The sequence below is a fragment of the Onychostoma macrolepis genome, chromosome 18, assembly GCF_012432095.1.
Source record: "Onychostoma macrolepis isolate SWU-2019 chromosome 18, ASM1243209v1, whole genome shotgun sequence".
Lineage (NCBI taxonomy): Eukaryota > Metazoa > Chordata > Actinopteri > Cypriniformes > Cyprinidae > Onychostoma > Onychostoma macrolepis.
In genome coordinates this window covers 24,039,477-24,056,810 of record NC_081172.1, presented here as the reverse complement: position 1 = coordinate 24,056,810, position 17,334 = coordinate 24,039,477, and the positions used below count along the sequence as shown (strand labels likewise).

At 40.6% G+C, this 17,334-nt stretch overlaps 1 protein-coding gene across 1 annotated transcript in view; it reads left to right on the top strand.

Moving 5' to 3' along the window:
- The window catches only part of spon1a (spondin 1a), a 176,000-nt gene that overhangs the window by 148,329 nt on the left and 10,337 nt on the right, over positions 1 to 17,334 (top strand). The window contains exons 8-13 of the mRNA XM_058752280.1: positions 7,614 to 7,815; positions 9,085 to 9,225; positions 9,643 to 9,718; positions 12,598 to 12,780; positions 16,487 to 16,657; positions 17,030 to 17,197. Coding sequence (XP_058608263.1) covers positions 7,614 to 7,815; positions 9,085 to 9,225; positions 9,643 to 9,718; positions 12,598 to 12,780; positions 16,487 to 16,657; positions 17,030 to 17,197 — 941 coding nt within the window. The remainder of the gene's footprint in view (positions 1 to 7,613; positions 7,816 to 9,084; positions 9,226 to 9,642; positions 9,719 to 12,597; positions 12,781 to 16,486; positions 16,658 to 17,029; positions 17,198 to 17,334) is intronic.

Here is a 17,334-nt window from a genome sequence, read left to right as displayed (position 1 = left end):
AAGAACATGCAAATTCACTCTCTGACAGCAGATGGCGCTTATGGCCTCAATTTAGCGTTCCTTTAGTTAGGGCTATAAACAAAGCTGCTCTGCTCTGCTCTGCGCTTATGCACATGGAGGTAAGAGAAAGACAAAATGCCATCTAAAGTTTTCTGAAGAGAGTTCCCTTCATATATTCTTTCATGTTAACCCCCTGCCCCCAATTCAATATTTATATTTTTCTTCCTATATTTCGAGCATTGTGAACAGTGATCTTGCACTTCTGTTCTGCGTCTCTGTCCTGTGTTAACAGCCGTTTACATACTTCGTAATATTTCCACACAAATTACATTTTGGGAAATTATTATAATCCAGTTTGTGTGCAGTTCCAGATAGAGATCAGCCAAAATATATTTAAAAGCCAATTGTGTGTTTGGAGCAAAAACCATCTATGGCCGCTCAATCGGTGCATCTCTCTCTCTAATGACGCAGTAACGACCGTGGAGAAAAAATCTTTGTCTGTCCATCCAATGAAATCCATGAATATGTAACGGTATCCACGGTATAGCAAAATCCATATCATGGCACAACATAATACTGGTAGTCACGTTAATACTGGTATAGCGCCCATACCCCTACATCAAGCATAGTCTTATTAATTATTTATACTACAGGGCCATTGAATGCTTGAATCTGATTGGCCGACAAACATTCTAAAGTGTCCATATCATTACATGTCCATATCACTTTGCCGAATTATTTGAGTTATTTCAAAGGTCCTTACAGGAAAAGAACCAAAACCTACAACGACACTGGCCAAACAAATAAATATAGTAAGCAATATGATAAAAACAACAAATCATGTCATTTTATTAAGTACGGAAAGCACAAGCTCTATCTCTCCCACTCTCTCTCCCTCACAGATACACATACATAGTTTGCACACACATACACATTAATATACGCGCTCACCCGCTGCCTTCAGCATCTCAGTGATACAGCTTCCCCAATTTCTAAAGAGCAAATTTTGTGAGTGCGTTTCCTGCTTAGGGAAATTCCACGTGGAATCCGACGACAAACTGCTGGATGACAGCATGTCACTGGCAGCCTCGGACTCCGAGTAGCTGTCGGGCTCGACTGCCGAACCTCCCCCCTGCCACCATCCGAGCCCAGCGACATTAAGCCCGGGATGGACGCTGAATTACTCAGCGTCCTCTCGAAAGCCGTCGAGGAGCTGGGTTTGGAGTGGTCTCTGCCAGAGGACCCTCCCGCAGCCGCGCATCTCTGCCCGCCCACTGCTATTGGCTGGAAGGAAAAGGCCGCCCATCCATCCAAGCCGTGTTGGACGACTTCAGCCCACTCTATGGCAGTTCTCCAGGTCTTCCAGGCCAAACTCCTCACCAGCACGGATTAGTCTGGCCTGGACCCCACGACACTTAGGGACACCACGGACCTGGCTTTGCATGCCACCAAGGCCACGGCTCAAGCCATAGGGCACTCCATGGCCAGACTAGTAGTGCAAGAGCGTCACTTGTAGCTAACCTTGACAAAGATCAAAGATGCCGACAAGGTCCTGTTCCTGGACGCCCCGATCTCTCTCAGCGGTCTGTTCGAGCCAGCGGTTGAGGGCTTCACTGCGCGTTTCACTAAGGCACAGAAGTCGTCCCAGGCCAACGCTCTAGCTCCACAGCTGCCTCGAGTCGCCCCAAGTCTGTGCCAATTCAGCAGTCCCCGAAGTCTGCACCTGCGGCTGCCGCCGCCGCCCAACCAGCCAAGCCTGAGCCTCGACGACGTTCCCACTCGGCCAGACGCTACCCGTTTCCGAAACGACAGGGACCCCGGCCCAAGATCAGGCCTGTCCTGATCTAAGGGTCAGAAAGTGGAGGGGGCCAAGTCTCGCTGCAGCCGGACCACCCCCCAAGCTGCCTATCATGAGCCGTCAATCACCCCATCCAGTTCTGGGTGCAGTCGGCGATGTGTTTGCTGCAAACTCTGGGCCCGTTCAAGTGGTGATACGCTGTGATAGTGGTCAAAATAAAACACACACAATTTCAAAAAGAGAGCAGTTTTCCCCTTGCAGCGACCAGGTACTCGAACCAATCCAGCCCCTGTCTTCCCGGGCCGTGGCATGGTAAGCCATCCCCGGAATGTCAGAGTGGGTTCTGGGGATAATAAAACGAGGTTATTCACTTCAATTCGCTCAGAGACCCCCGCGTTTCAACAGGGTGGTCCCCACTTCGATGCAGAGTGAGGACGCACACGTCCTGCATGCCAAAGTGAAAAATCTGCTGGTGAAGAGAGCCATTGAAGTGGTTCATCCAGTCTAGAGCTAGTCAGGCTTTTACAGCCATTACTTCCTCGTCCCCAAAAAAGGATGGAGGCCTGTAACCCATTCTCAATCTCAGGCGCCTGAATCACGCTCTCATGAAACGGCCGTTTAGGATGAATACACTGAAACAGATCCTCTCGCAAATCCGCCCAGAGGACTGGTTCTTTTCTCTGAACTTGAAAGATGCCTACTTGAGATTCGCCTTCGGGGGAGTGGCTTATCAATACACGGTCCTTCCCTTCAGGCTGTCCCTGCATAGATGTGGCTCTTTCCCCTCTGAGACAGAAAGGAATCCGCATTCTCAATTACCTCGACGACTGGCTCGTTCTGGCCCAGTCGGAGGCAGAGTCACTATCTCACAGAGCCCTCCTCCTCAGCCACTTAGAATGCCTGGGACTCAGGATGAACTTTGCCAAGAGTGCACTGTCCCCCAGCCAACGAGTTTCGTTCCTGGGAACAGTGTTCGACTCAATGCACAAGAGAGCAGTGGTCACAACAGAGTGTGCTTTGGCCTTACAGCAGCTTGTGGCCTCCTTCAAAGCCAGTGCCTCTCGCCACCTCAAGATGTTTCAGAAGCTGCTGGGCCTAATGGCTGCAGCGTCTCCAGTGCTACAGTTGGGCCTGCTTCATATGTGTCCCCTTCAGTACTGGCTGAAACCACGAGTTCTGTCCCATGCGTGGCGTCATGGACGCACGTCCTGATATTGCTGAGTTAGACGTGTTCTTGGGTCAACATATTTTGTTGACCCTGGAACAACATTTTAATCCAAAAATATAATCTTAACCATATCCTACACCTACACCTAACCTTACCCATGAGTAATCCTTAAAATCTGAGGAACTGATACATGAATTACACTGATGTACAGGCACCAAACACTGATTGTAATCCTAAACTTCACAAAAATTCTAAACTGGTTCTTGAAATCTGATTGGTTAATCACAATGTTGTTCCAGGGTCAACAAAGATGTTGACCCAGGAACACGTCACACTCGGCAATATCAGGTTGTGCGTCATGGACATCTCTTTATCAGGGTGGACCAGGCCTGTATATCAGCCCTGGCCCCCTGGACGAATGTTCAGTGGATGGAACAGGGAGTTCCTCTGGGAATGGTCTACAGCAGGAAGGTAGTCTTGACAGATGCTTCCAACATGGGTTGGGGAGCTCTGTGTGAAGGAGAACCGACGTTTGGCCACTGGTCGAAAGCGGAGGACAGTCTGCACATCAACTGCCTCAAAATGATGGCAGTATGTCGGGCCTGTCAAACCTTCCTGCCAGACCTGGTCCTCTCGGACAGCATGACTGTGATGTCCTACATAAATCGCCAGGGGGGGGCTGTCATCGAGGTGTCTTTTCATGCTAGTAGAGCGGCTCCTGGAATGGGCTCAGCTCAACCTGCGCTTGCTGAGAGCAGCACGTTCCGGGAAAACTGAACCAAGGAGCAGACATGTTGTCACGAAGCAAGGTCCCCTCAGAGGAGTGGATGCTTCATCCGCAGATGTTTCAGAAAATTTGGGAAATCTTTGGCAAGGCGGAAATAGACCTCTTCGCCTCAAAAGACAATTCTCATTGCCCAATTTACTATTCCAAGGACAAGGATCTGTTGGCCCACGAATGGCCCAATCTCCTTCTCTATGCTTTTCCCCCTATCGCTCTGATCCCGCAGGTAATCAGGCGAATCAGGGAACAGGAATGCAGAGTTCTCCTGGTGGCCCCGCTCTGGAGAAACCAACACTGGTTAGCAGAGCTGTCGCAGCTGCTCATAGCAGCCCCGTGGCCCATTCCCCTCAGGCGGGATCTCCTCTCTCAGGCGAACAGGATGATATGGCACCCCCGAGCAGAGCTGTGGGCCCTACATCTTTGGCCACTCGACGGGAGCGTGCATGCCTCCCAGAGTGTGTTCTAAACACCATTTCTCAGGCTAGAGCTCTACACCATTAAATGGTCGTGGTTCTCCGCCTGGTGCTTAAGCCGCGGCGAGGATCCGTCCATCTGTAAAGGGCATCTGGTCATGAAGTAGAGACTTTCTAAGTGGGTAGTTGACGCTATTATGCTAGACTACTCTTCCTTGGGCCTACAATGCCCCATTGGAGTACGAGCCCATTCAACTAGAAGTGTCGCCTCTTCTTAGGCGTGATCTAGAGGCGTCACCATTGCAGAAATTTGTGGGGCAGCCGGCTGGGCTTTGCCATCCACATTTGCTAGGTTTTATAACCTAGATGTCCCTGCCTTACAGGCAACGGTTCTTTCTGTATAATGGGCACGTACCTGCTTCTGCAGTACCGCTCTGAGTTGGAGTTGGACTATGACATGCTCAAACCTAGCAGAGGATTTACTTGTGCGCTTTCGGCCCCCATGGGTGCTGAGGCTGTGCGAGTCTTCTGGAACGATCACCCAAGGCCGGGTGTGACCTCTGTGAGCTTAACCCGCTCGCCTAAGGTGTTTGCTGTTCTTGTTCCCTTGGACCCTGAGGTGGCTAGGACAAAATTACACATGCTCATTCCTCTACCTTAGCACGGTGTGATTGTACTGGTTCCCATAGTTTATAAACTCTCAGCTAACCAAAAAAAAAATAAAATAAATAAAAAATATTTAAAAACACAACAAACAAACTTGTAAAATATTATAATGGCAGTGTATCAAAATTCAGTGTCATTAGTTTGCCAAAAAGAACACAGAACGTTATACACACCATTTACACGTGGTAGGGAGCAGGTATATATTTCTTTCATACCAACTAACATTTTGAAAATACGAACACTTTCATGAATCCAAAAATTTACATCATTGAGTCGAACACTGTTCCCAGGAACGAAAATCGTTGGCTGGGGGACAGTGCACTCTTGGCAAAGTTCACCCTGCGTCCCAGGCATTCTAAGTGGAACAAGTTAATTATATAGAAATAAGCAATGTGTTGAATTTCTGTAAGGCCTTTTCTCATCTACATGTTTGCCGCAATACATTTCAATTAATGTATCAACATATCAAATCGTTTGATTACAAGTTTTAATTGATTGAAAGATACATGCATAAACATGTCCATTACATCTGAGACAGTTAAACGAGAGCTGGTGACTAGTTCATCCCCAGAATACACAACAAAATCCTACTAACCCCTACACACTCAGTGAGCATGTACAACAAATGTTTGACATAATCCTGCTGACTATTAACACCTAACTGGTGGTCCACCCCACTGTGTGAGCTTGCTATGCATCTCTCTTTTAACAGAAAATCTCAGAGGGGTTAACTTTATCTCTGACAGCCATATGGCCAATACAAAGGGAAGATGTATGTCTGAAATGGAGAGAAATAGAGGTTAAAGAGACCTGCAGACAGAAATGTTACCAACATGATCATTGTAGTCTTCTTCATGTGTAGAGATAGTGAGATACAGATGTTATTGTCTGCATAGAAAAATTGGTTTCAAAACATTGTGGATTATTAAATTAGAGATATTTGCGTAAATAAGGTTTTATATCTTTATTTTGTGTTAGACTCTGTTTAGATTGAATGATGGATTAAAAAAAAAAAAATCACCTTATGCAAAAAGATTATTTATTCATTTACTTACTTACTTACCTACCTACTTACTTACTTAGTAGGCATGTAATACTTGGAATAATCTACTATCATTATAAATTGTCTTACATTGGGGTCCTGGGATTTATATTAGGAATACTGTACTGTCTTCCTGAAGAAAAAGTGATCAGGACCCCAACTCAAAGCACATCAATACTACTTGTTCTTTTTGACACCAGCTATATGTTCTAAAATTACCAAACCAAAAGATGGATCTTCCTTCAAGGACCAATAAATGTTCTGAGGCCTTGTCTATCCCTGATCCAGCACACATTGCTCAGTTCATCGTAGAAGAAACAATCACAATCTATTCTCCCTGGAAATAATACCCACCCTAAAGCCAACCCCTCAAGCCCTTTCTACTTTGATCGGCTCTTTCTACTCTCCGGTTTAATCCAGAACCTTCCACTTCTGCTGGTTCTGTCCAGCATGAAAGCCTTCTCATCAAGGATCTGGCTTCACCAGCTCGATTATAGCTTTCTGGTCTGCCAAAACCACTTCTCTGGGTTTGTTAACTCAGCCAAGGTTCTCTGATCCCCTGGCTCCACCTTGGTCCTCCGATCCCTTGGCTCCACCTTGACTTGTCTATCCCCACCAGGGTGCCTCTTTCCCTTAGCTCCACTTGGTATTTCGATCCCTTGGCTCCAGTCTATCCAGCTTTGTCTTGGGTCTCCAGTCCTCCAGCTCCACCTGGGTCTTCCATTCCCCTGGCTCCACCTTGGTCCTCAGTCTCACTGGCTCCACCTCAGTCTTCCGAGCTCCCAGCTTGGTCCTCCGATCCTCCAGCTCCACTTTGGCCTCTAATATTTTTCCTCTATCTTCTGGGTCTGCTGTGGTCCACCAGTTATCTGGCTGCTCCCAATCTTCTGTTCCTCTGGATTCTCCATGGTCTTCACTGCCCTTAAGTGGATGTCTGTTCCCCTTTCATGGCCCTGACCCTCCCCTCCCACCTATTCATTAATGCACTCCATGGGTGATGCATAATAATTGGGAAATTAATCATTAAAAAAAAGCTGACAAACTCTATAATATTATATAGTTTCAGTGGGGACATAAGAAGTAACTAGTTTTACAAACTGTAACTGTTTCACTGATTGCTAGAACAATTACTGCTCTGCCATTGCACTAGTGCTGTCTGTTGAATGAGTGATGGAGAGAGAGGGCAGTTCAGATGTGTAATTACCAGATAAGAGGTATTATGATGAGAAAATATCAGTCAGAGTGGTGGCTACAAAATGAATCCCACTTTCAGGTTTAAGAGGAGAACACAATGGCAAGCCATTCAGTGACACCCTTCTGCCAGAAACACACACACACTTTCTTTGTTATATTTTACACCTCTCTCCTGGCCTGCTGTCTTTTGGCCTTTTTCCGACTATCTTTCTGTTCTTACCCTTCTTGTGATGGAATTGTTTTCATGCTATTTTTATTCAGAATAAAATAAATACAGTTTAATAAATACTTTCCAACTTAAACCTTTCTTTCTTTCTTTTATCAATTATTAGTCAATTCAATTATCAAATCAATTATTAGTTATTGATTAATATTATGTAATTAATTATTAACATTATTTTATTGTCATTAAAATAATATTCTAACACATAACACATCTTATTCAAACAAACATATTTTGTTATTTTTTTATTGTAGCTCCTTAGCATGTATGAATGTGACATATGTTATATAAATATGAATGCACCTGATTTATCTCTTACCTGCAGTCGAGCGGCTCCTTCAGCTGAGTTCTCAGTGGACCGCACACGTCACTTGATGTCCTTTCTGACCATGCTGGGTCCCAGTCCTGACTGGAACGTGGGTCTGTCATCAGAGGACCTCTGCACCAGAGAGTGTGGCTGGGTCCAGAAGGTGGTTCAGGACCTCATTCCATGGGATGCAGGGACAGACAGCGGGGTCACTTATGAGGTGAGCACTCATACAGTGGGTTCTAAACATCAATTCTTTTTAGCAGTTTTCTTTTTTTATATAGAATTTGTCCTCACAAATGACATGAATGATCGGTTAATTTGAGTGAGCAGCTGAACTTTTATCATTTGGTATGTCCCAATTTTTCTGGCATGCAAACTGGCATAAACTTAACAGGTTCAAGCAAAAAAACAAACAAAAAAATCTAGATAGATAGATAGATATATGTGAAGTACTAGCAGTGAAGTACGTTTTCCTGAGATCTTTGTATAATATAGGGTTGTGATTATCACACATTTGCTCAAAGCAAACTCCACTAAATGAGTTCTCCCTGTGTTAATAACAGAACAAAATAAAAACATGAAAAAGAAGTATGTTTTCATTTAGTCCACTGGAGACCATACAGTCATGACCATAGCTTGATTCTGCCATCTACTGGTGTGTGTCAACGTTTGTTTGTTAATTTAATTCATTAATTTGTTTGTTTGTTTTTCATTTACATATTGAGAGGTGAATAATTTTACTTGTAGATTAGTTGGGTGGTTACAGGAATGTTCTGTATTAAATATGCATTAAGCTCTATAAACAGCATGTGTAACATTCTCATTTACATTAGAAAAAGCATGTATGTATTCATTCTTTCTTTCTTTCATTCATTCCAACTATTCTCATATACTGTTGATAGATAATCTCATGATGCAAATAAACGTGCCTTTAACCGTGTCTAGTTCTAAAACAGCCTTCGATTTCTCACTTTTATTTTTCCTTCTTTCATTGAAGAGAGGGTCTGTGTATATAATTTGTATTGCTCCCCTGGTTGTGCGTGTTATATTCAACCTCACTCAGCGACCTTGCTGCTGTTGACTGCGGAGCTAATCTCTCTTTTTCGAAGCCTGAAGGCTTGCTATGGTGATCTCTTTGTTGTGTGAGGTGATTTTAAACTGTAATAATAAGGAATAACCATGTAGGAATTGCCCTTTTGTAGTATTTATTTAACATCAGTTTGTATATAAAATAATTGAATACACTGTGGGTATTTAAATATGTGTATATATTTTTTTTTATCCTGTATTTTTTTTTTTTTAAAGAACAGTTCAGCAGAATGAAAAGTCTTGTGAAACATGCTTGCCAAATGTTTGCATGCCTCCTTTTACTTTAATTGTATGAGAAAAGAGCAGCTTGAACATTCTGCCAAATTTATTGTGTGTTCTGTGTGAGAGTAAATGACATTTGACATTTTGGTAAACTGGTTTATTTTTTGTGCCATAGTCTCCCAACAAGCCTACAACACCTCAGGAGAAAATTCGTCCCCTCACAAGCTTAGACCATCCACAGGGCCCTTTCTATGACCCAGAGGGTGGCGCAATCACTCCTGTGGCCAGAGTTGTCATAGAAAGAATTGCTCGCAAGGTCTGTTTCTATGCTTGTCTTTAAAAAAAAAAAATCAATTTCAAAAGAAAATGTTCTTAGCTGTTGCGGTTTTAGCTTTTATTATTGTGCTCTGCATTATTCATGTCATAAAAGTCTATAAAGTGAGAGCTAAAATAACTTAACAACAACAGATTATACATATTTATGAACCCAGCATGTCACAACAGTGCCCTGCAAGTATTGAAAGTCATGAATCCTCAATTGGGAGAGAGTTAGATTACTGTATAAGAATTAATAGGAACACAGGGAAAAGTATAACCCACATCCGCTTTTTGCTGTTTTCAATCAGCTGGTAATAGTGAATCAAATCCCATCACTGTGTAGAAGAAAATGATTAAATGAGGGACATCATTTAAAGTCTGTTTGGAAGTTTGAGTTGTTTTCTGATGTCTGCAGGGTGAGCAGTGCAACATTGTGCCTGATAATGTGGACGACATTGTGGCTGACATTGCCCAGGAGGAAAAAGAAGAAGGTTTGCATCTCTTTATCTTTTCATCAAAGTCGACCTTGAGAGAGAGAGAGAGAGAGAGAGAGAGAGAGAGAATGATACTTTTAACTATTCAATATCCTAAACTCCTCCAGTCCAACCAAGAGTAAACTGTATTATCGAGAGGTTATGCTAGGCTCGGGAAACTTATATAAAACATGAGAACATAATGTACTGTATATTTTCATTAACAGCTTTGTCTCAGATATTCATTCTAAAATTTTAAACTCCATCATTTCATCCAAACGACAGCTGATTAATTCAGAGACTGTGCATTTAAATGTAATATCTCACTAATTTCCAATTGTTGTTCTTTATGTTCTTCCAGAAGATGTTAGATAAAGAATCAAATTTGTATGATAGAAAAGTTTAGGTGAAGTAGAATCTTTCATAGCTCGTGAGACTCAATGAAATTCTCAGTTATATTTTATTGAAATCTCAGCTTGGTTTCTGATGTTGCTTACAAAATCCCTTTAGAGAAATAACAATTGTTACATACAAAAATACACAATAGCCAAAAGAATACTTTTTTCCTTTTAGATTAGAGAGAGATTAGATTTTGCCTAGCTCCTGGGTTACATTTTATGTTGAATTGGAATCTTGATATTTGCTTTGTCCAAATACCTACACTTGCAGTCTTTGCACTTGACCGCTTGACTACTTATATGACCTACCTGATCGTGTGGCATAAACGTACCTGGGTGCACTTTTTAGCGAGACGTGAAATACGTACCAGTAAGTACATATCACTGCAGTTTCCAAAAGAAATGAACACTAGAGGGAGTAAAACTCAGACACCTTTTATTCCTTTTCACACAAATTTACAGAGTTTCGATTAATAAAGCGTAATTTTCACACAATTACTTGAAGAATATCATGTTATGACTTCAAAACAATATTAATATGCTGGGAGATTTGAAAACTGATGCTTTTGAACGTTAGCATTACACATATCCAGCTTCATATGGGTTTTCATAGATGGTAGGTTTGTTCAGTAGCTCACGGAGTACGGAGACGCACTTGAGAGCTGAGGAGCTCCGGTTTGAATCTTGTGAACTACGGTTCGACAAAACGGTTGCATCAACAAATGCATTTTTATATCAGTTTTGCATTTGTCAACACTATTGGGTAGGTTTAGGGTTGGGTTTGGTGTAGGGCATATTTCCAACATGATAGAGCATTAAGTTTTAGCGATGGTCCCTGGATATTTGAATTCGGAACCGTTTCAATACGTACCTGAAGCAACGTAATAAAACCACAGCAATACGTACCTATATCACGTAAAAACGGTCTCGTCCAAAAAGTGGACCCAGGTACGTTTATGCCATGAGACCAGGTTGTATATGATGTATTTCCTGTATTTGTCCCAAGTGTTCAAGTGAAGATGAAGACCACAAGTGTGTGTCGAACTTTTGTATTACAAAAATGCAAGTGCTTACATAGCTTTATTTATTTATTTATTTATGTTTTTTTTTTTTTTTTTTAAATACTTTGCATTTTAAAATCAACTTCTAAATATATGTGCGGTATTCCCGATAACATGACACAGTTTAATTTTTGGAGCAGTTGAAAAGCAGTTGCAAATGTTAAAATAAATATCACCTTACTCATCTTTGCACCAATAAAACGTGCAGCACTTTGTTTTTCTACCAAATTATAGAATATCTAATTAGCCTATTATTTTAATATTCAACTTACATTGGAAAGGTTTCCGTGAACTTTTGTGAGATCTCTGCAAAATATCATGATTTGTTCCATAACAAGATGCATGATGGGATACACTAAGCCTCGGATAGCGCTCTGGAGCTGTATTCGAGATAGTGTGGATTTAGTGTGCATTAAGGGCATTGCACTTTGATGTTTTTAAGACCTGGGACAGTCTTGCGCACTTACTTCCTGTCATGCGCACGTGCTCTCAAGTGGCCAAGACCACAAGTGTGGGAATTTGGACAAAGGGATTATATCTCCAGGTGTGACGATTGTCTTTAGCCAATCATGCAAATTCATTGGCTGATGGACCTAATACCACCCTCTGGGGCACCATTACACCTCAAGTAGATCTCTTTGAGCACATTTTTTGGCATTTTTTAAAGCAAAAGTTTAAGCAAAAGTTGCTCTTTGCTCTCCATTTAATCTCACTGATGTTTATTTGAAACAACAAAAAATATCCCAGTAGTGATTTTTCTGTCTTATGGGCACTCCCTTTATGAGATTCCATAATGCTTACAGACATTTTTTTTTAAATTATTATTATGAGACTTATCAGTTACACTTTATGGTCACAGTTTATATTAGGTGGCCTTAACTACTATGTACTATTGTGTTCATATTGTATTGTAAAACACTTTTGCTGCTTTGAGGTGGGATATGGGTAAGGTTAGGGACAGGTTTGGTGGATTGGGTTGGTTTAAGGGTGGTTTAAGGTGTAAGTGATGGGTCAACAGTGTAATTATAAATGTAATTACATGAATCAATTACAGATGTAACTACATATAGGTATTTTTAAAAATATAAGTGCAATGTAAAATCATATATGTACACAATAAGTGCATTGTACCAAATAATTCATTTAAATGTAAGTACATAGTAGTTAAGGCCACCTAATATAAAGTGGGACCCACTTTATTTTGATAGTCCACTTTAGACATTCTGCTAACTATAAGTAACTTTGTAACTACATGTCAACTAATTCTCATTAATTTGCAGTGTTAGAAGATGTTAAGCAGATAGTCTACTAATACTCTAATGACTGCTAGTTGACATGTAGTTGCAAAATTGTTAGTAGAATGTCTAAAGTGGACTGTCGAAATAAAGTGTTACCAACTTTTCATCCTCCCTCTTCTTTTTCTTTTCTGTTTTGTCAGATGACACTCCAGAGACATGTATCTACTCCAACTGGTCTCCGTGGTCTGCGTGCAGCTCTTCGACATGTGAGAAGGGGAAGAGGATGAGGCAGAGGATGCTGAAGGCACAGCTGGATCTCAGTGTGCCCTGTCCACATACTCAAGACTTTGAGCCCTGCATGGGGCCTGGCTGCAGTGATGAGGGTCAGAATCAAACACACACAAAATCAGGATTTTAGTCCCCATATGAAATGTAGTTTAAAAATGTAGTGAAACAGCTGCCTAAGAGGCCGTCCATACAGGAAGTGTTATTGTATTCAAAAACAGCAGGATAGGATATATAGACAAGAATGCAGGGGTCTATAGGTCTTTTTTTTTTTTCTTTTTTTTTTTTTAAACTTCAAAATATTTTTATTTGATTTTGATTTTAAAAACTAAATTTGTTCTTGCATTCTGGAAGTGCTTTGCACATCAAATAGATGTCTTTGCTACATCCTGTCTTGTTTGTTTATTTATTTAAAGCATCTCTCACATGGGGTCGGTGCCACCTTATGGTCAGAAAATATAATGGCATTTATAAAAATGCTTATTTTAAAATATTAGACTATTTTCATGGGACTATCATGGGTCTGGTTAGAGTCCATGGCCAATGTCAAGAACAATGATAATACTAAAATATAATGAATATAAAATAATAATAATAATAATAAAAATTTTGGGTACCTACAGGTGATGAAACTGAGTTACCTGATGATATCCAAATTCGTTTGTAGAATGTAGTCTTTAAGGTCACAATATCAAAATAGCAGTCATGGGGGTGGGAGGTATTTTAACATAATTAACATTTTGATTATGGATATTTTATTGTAGTGAAGGAAAAATAGTCAGCATTTCTCTCATTTTTAAACGTTTTTTTTTTTATTTTTTTTAACATATTTATTTATTTCAAGTTTGTTGGAGTAATACATTTTGGGATTGCCAAGACTATACATGATATGCATTTGATTCTTATAAGGTAGATTTTATTTTATTTTATTTCTACAGTTTTCCCTGTAGCAGATTGATTAGTACATTGATTGACTCACTGATTCATTGTTTATTTGTTTGTTTGTCTTTGTTTCTTTTCTCTTCATATGTTGATCAGCTTATGCTAAGAATTTAACCTAACATCCTAAAAGGACAAAATTTACCAGTCAAACCATGACAGAATATAATTTTATGGTGAGCTAACCTTTTACTCACCATTTTTGTGCACACCAAGAGCTTTATTGATCAGACGTCTTTGGGACACCCTGCCTTGACCAGGAACATGTAAAAAATGCCCCAAAGCAATGCTAACTAGACACTTTTATCAGGTGACAGAATCTTTGCATTATTCTTGGGTAAGGTTGCATCTTACTTCTCTACGGGCAGTGCTATTGATTTCCACTCGGAGACATTAAAAGGTCAAAGCAGCTTCTGCATAGTTTTTGTTGCCAGAGTGGAAATCAATAAAAATGCATAGCTCATTTGTATTATTGCTAATAGAAGAAAATGTTGACCATAGCAAATAAAATAAGAATCAGAATCAGAATGAGCTTTATTGCCAGGTATGTTTACACATACAAGGAATTTGTTTTTTGTGACAGAAGCTTCCACAGTACAACAGAATGACAGCGACAGAACAAAAAACACAAAAAAAAAAAAGAAGAATTAAAAAATAGAACAAGTAAATAAGGAATAAAAATTTACAAATTGACAATTGTATGTACAGGTATATAACAATAGACAGTTGTATGTACAGGTATTGTATAAGGAGCTGTTTTATAATGCTTTAGCGGCTTTAATAATTAAAATAAATAAAGTTAGATATGAGTTAAAATTAAGATGTCCCTTTAATAATTTGAATAAAATAGCCCGTTTTACACAAACCACATGTCAGTGGGTGGACAGGTGAGTGGGTTTTTCCTTAGTGTTTAACGAGGTGTTAACATCCATTATCAATTGGTTATCATGTAATGGAGATGACATAGAGATCCCAGTCAACACGTGAGATCACGCGATGATCACAGTGACATCACACCATTCTCATACTGTGATACTCACAGTGTGAGTAATATGTGAGCTCATTGTGAATTCAAAATGTTGAGCAGGTTGAGAGGAGGCAGTTCAAATATCAGTCGCTGGGGGACATTCTACTTCCTGTTTCTCAACACTATCACAGTGATATCACAGTGCTCTCACATGATGAGCTCATGAGTGCACGCCCAGCTAACAGATTTCTGTTATAAGAACTTTCTCCAAACATACAACTGACTTCCAGACACAGCCTTCGATGAAATCAACTTAAATAAACAAATCCACAGCTTCACTCATTATTCACTCATGATGTTTTATTGTTTTGTTTGATGTTACCATCATAGTGATTAGTGTTTGCTTTAGTTGGGCTCTTGACCCTTTACTTTATAACATTATATTTTTTGGGGCTGCTGTAACTGTGTTTGTAAAGCACATTTGTTATGGCAAGGAAACCCAAAAAGAGACTGCAACCAGGTGATATTGGTTTGTTATTGATGATAACAACACAGTCATCACCTAGATTCCATATGCAGTCTTGGGAAGTTATGGCCTAATGGTTAGAGAGTCAGGCTCATAATCCAAAGGTTGCGGGTTTGAGTCTTGGGCAGGCAAGGATTGTAGGTGGGGAGAGAGAATGTACAGCGCTCTCTCCACCCTCAATACCATGACTGAGGTGCCCTTGAGCAAGGTACAGAACCCCCAACTGCTCCCCGGGCACTGCAACATAAATGGCTGCCTACTGCTCTGGGTGTGTGCACTTTGGATGGGTTAATTGCAGAGCACAAATTCTGAGTCACGTCACTTTCATAATAATTTATGGAGAATTATAAAAGCATAAGACACAAACATTATTAACTACTCTGATTCTTGATGTTTCTCTTTGTGTTTAAATGACAGTGTATGAATCTCAACAATGGTGACAATCAAAAGCTTCATGCTGCAATGCATGCTGGGTACCTAGTCTCTGTGCAGTGAGTGCACTTTGACCTCACATTAGTATGAGCACACAGTGAGGACCGCTGTGAGGTTACACTTTTAGCTCACTGTTACCTCACATTGTGACCTCATCACGAGTATCCTGTGAGATCATGGTGACATCGCTGTGAGATCAAATTGTTGACTGGGATGGCCTCCAGGATGTCATATTTACTCACGGTTTTATTAATGATAAGCCATGTTTTATCAAGAAGAACACATGCCAGTAATTTGAGAGAAGGGGGAAGTCCAGGCTTTGCACCATAAAAGTTTAATCTTGCCCATCTGACTATAACTGATTAAGTAATATTAGCAATTTATGGTGGCATTGTATAGTATTGCCTGCAGAACAGGTTAATGTTGTTAATTAAACTTTAGAGTTGAGTAGGCATTGTTCATGCATGCATATTAGGGCATTTAAAATAGTTTAGAAAAGGTAAAGTTCCCATGTACTGTTGGTAAATTTTCAAGGTGGTATCTGTATTTTAAAACATAGTGATTGGCCCTTAATAAACTAACTACCATGTTCAGTGATATGATGATGCGATTATTCTTATTCGATTATTGCCTAAACCAGCTTGGACCAGCTAGAAACCAGCTACCATGTTCAAAAAAAAAAAAAAAAAATTAGAATTTTGCCCGCTATTATGATGTAAGTGTTCTAGTAGTGCCCTTTGACCAAGATGTCTTTGCCAGGCCCTGGAAACCAGCTACCATGTTCCAAAACAGTGATTCCCAACCCATGTTCCAAAACATCCATCAGCTTAAGCTAATTTTATCTGTTTTGTATCTGTATTTTCTAGCAGGGCTGGTGGTTGAACGTTAAAAGCCTTTTGAACAAGGACATGGATAACAATCTGAACGTTGACTTTTACAGATGCTTCCACGTGCATGATGTCGGAATGGATCACATGGTCACCATGCAGTATGTCATGTGGCGCAGGTGTGCGTTCTAGGGAGCGCTATGTAAAACAGTTTCCTGATGATGGCTTTGCTTGCATTCATCCCACTGAAGAGACAGAGCCATGCACTGTCAACGAGGACTGCTGTGAGTATTATTTACCTGGACTAACAGATGTTTACAGTCGTAATTTTATTGATTCATCACAATTTAATCAAATTTGTGTCAATTGCCAATTGTGCAGGAAGAAAATGTTGATATAATTTCCCTGTACCTAAAGTTCCTGTACATAATATACTGTACTGGGTTTCCTGCTAACATCCTCATTCATATTTATGTTTTATGGCTGTTTTCACGTATTGTTTATTCAACTTGAATAAAATAAAATAAAATAAAAACTAGCCAGTCAACAGTACTTACTGTTTATTTTAATAAACGATTAAAAGTTGTTTTTTGACACAGATCAAACAGAATACTGTGCTCCAATCATATGCACTGTGCATGTTTCTGCCTGTGTAGCTCCAAGCAGTTGCTTGGTTACTGAATGGGGAGAATGGGATGCATGCAGCGCCACCTGTGGGCTTGGCATGAAGAGACGGGAGCGGATGGTGAAAATGCCCCCGTCTGATGGCTCCATTTGTGGGGCTGAGGTGGTGGAAGTGGAGAAGTGTATGATGCCAGAATGCCGTAAGTGGAAACACTCACATGTATGCCCACATTAATATATGCACATCCATGTATGCTAAATTTACCATATTCTCACACATGCACATTAACAGATTCCCACACAGTACATTTCTGTGAATGTTTGGGTCACATTAACA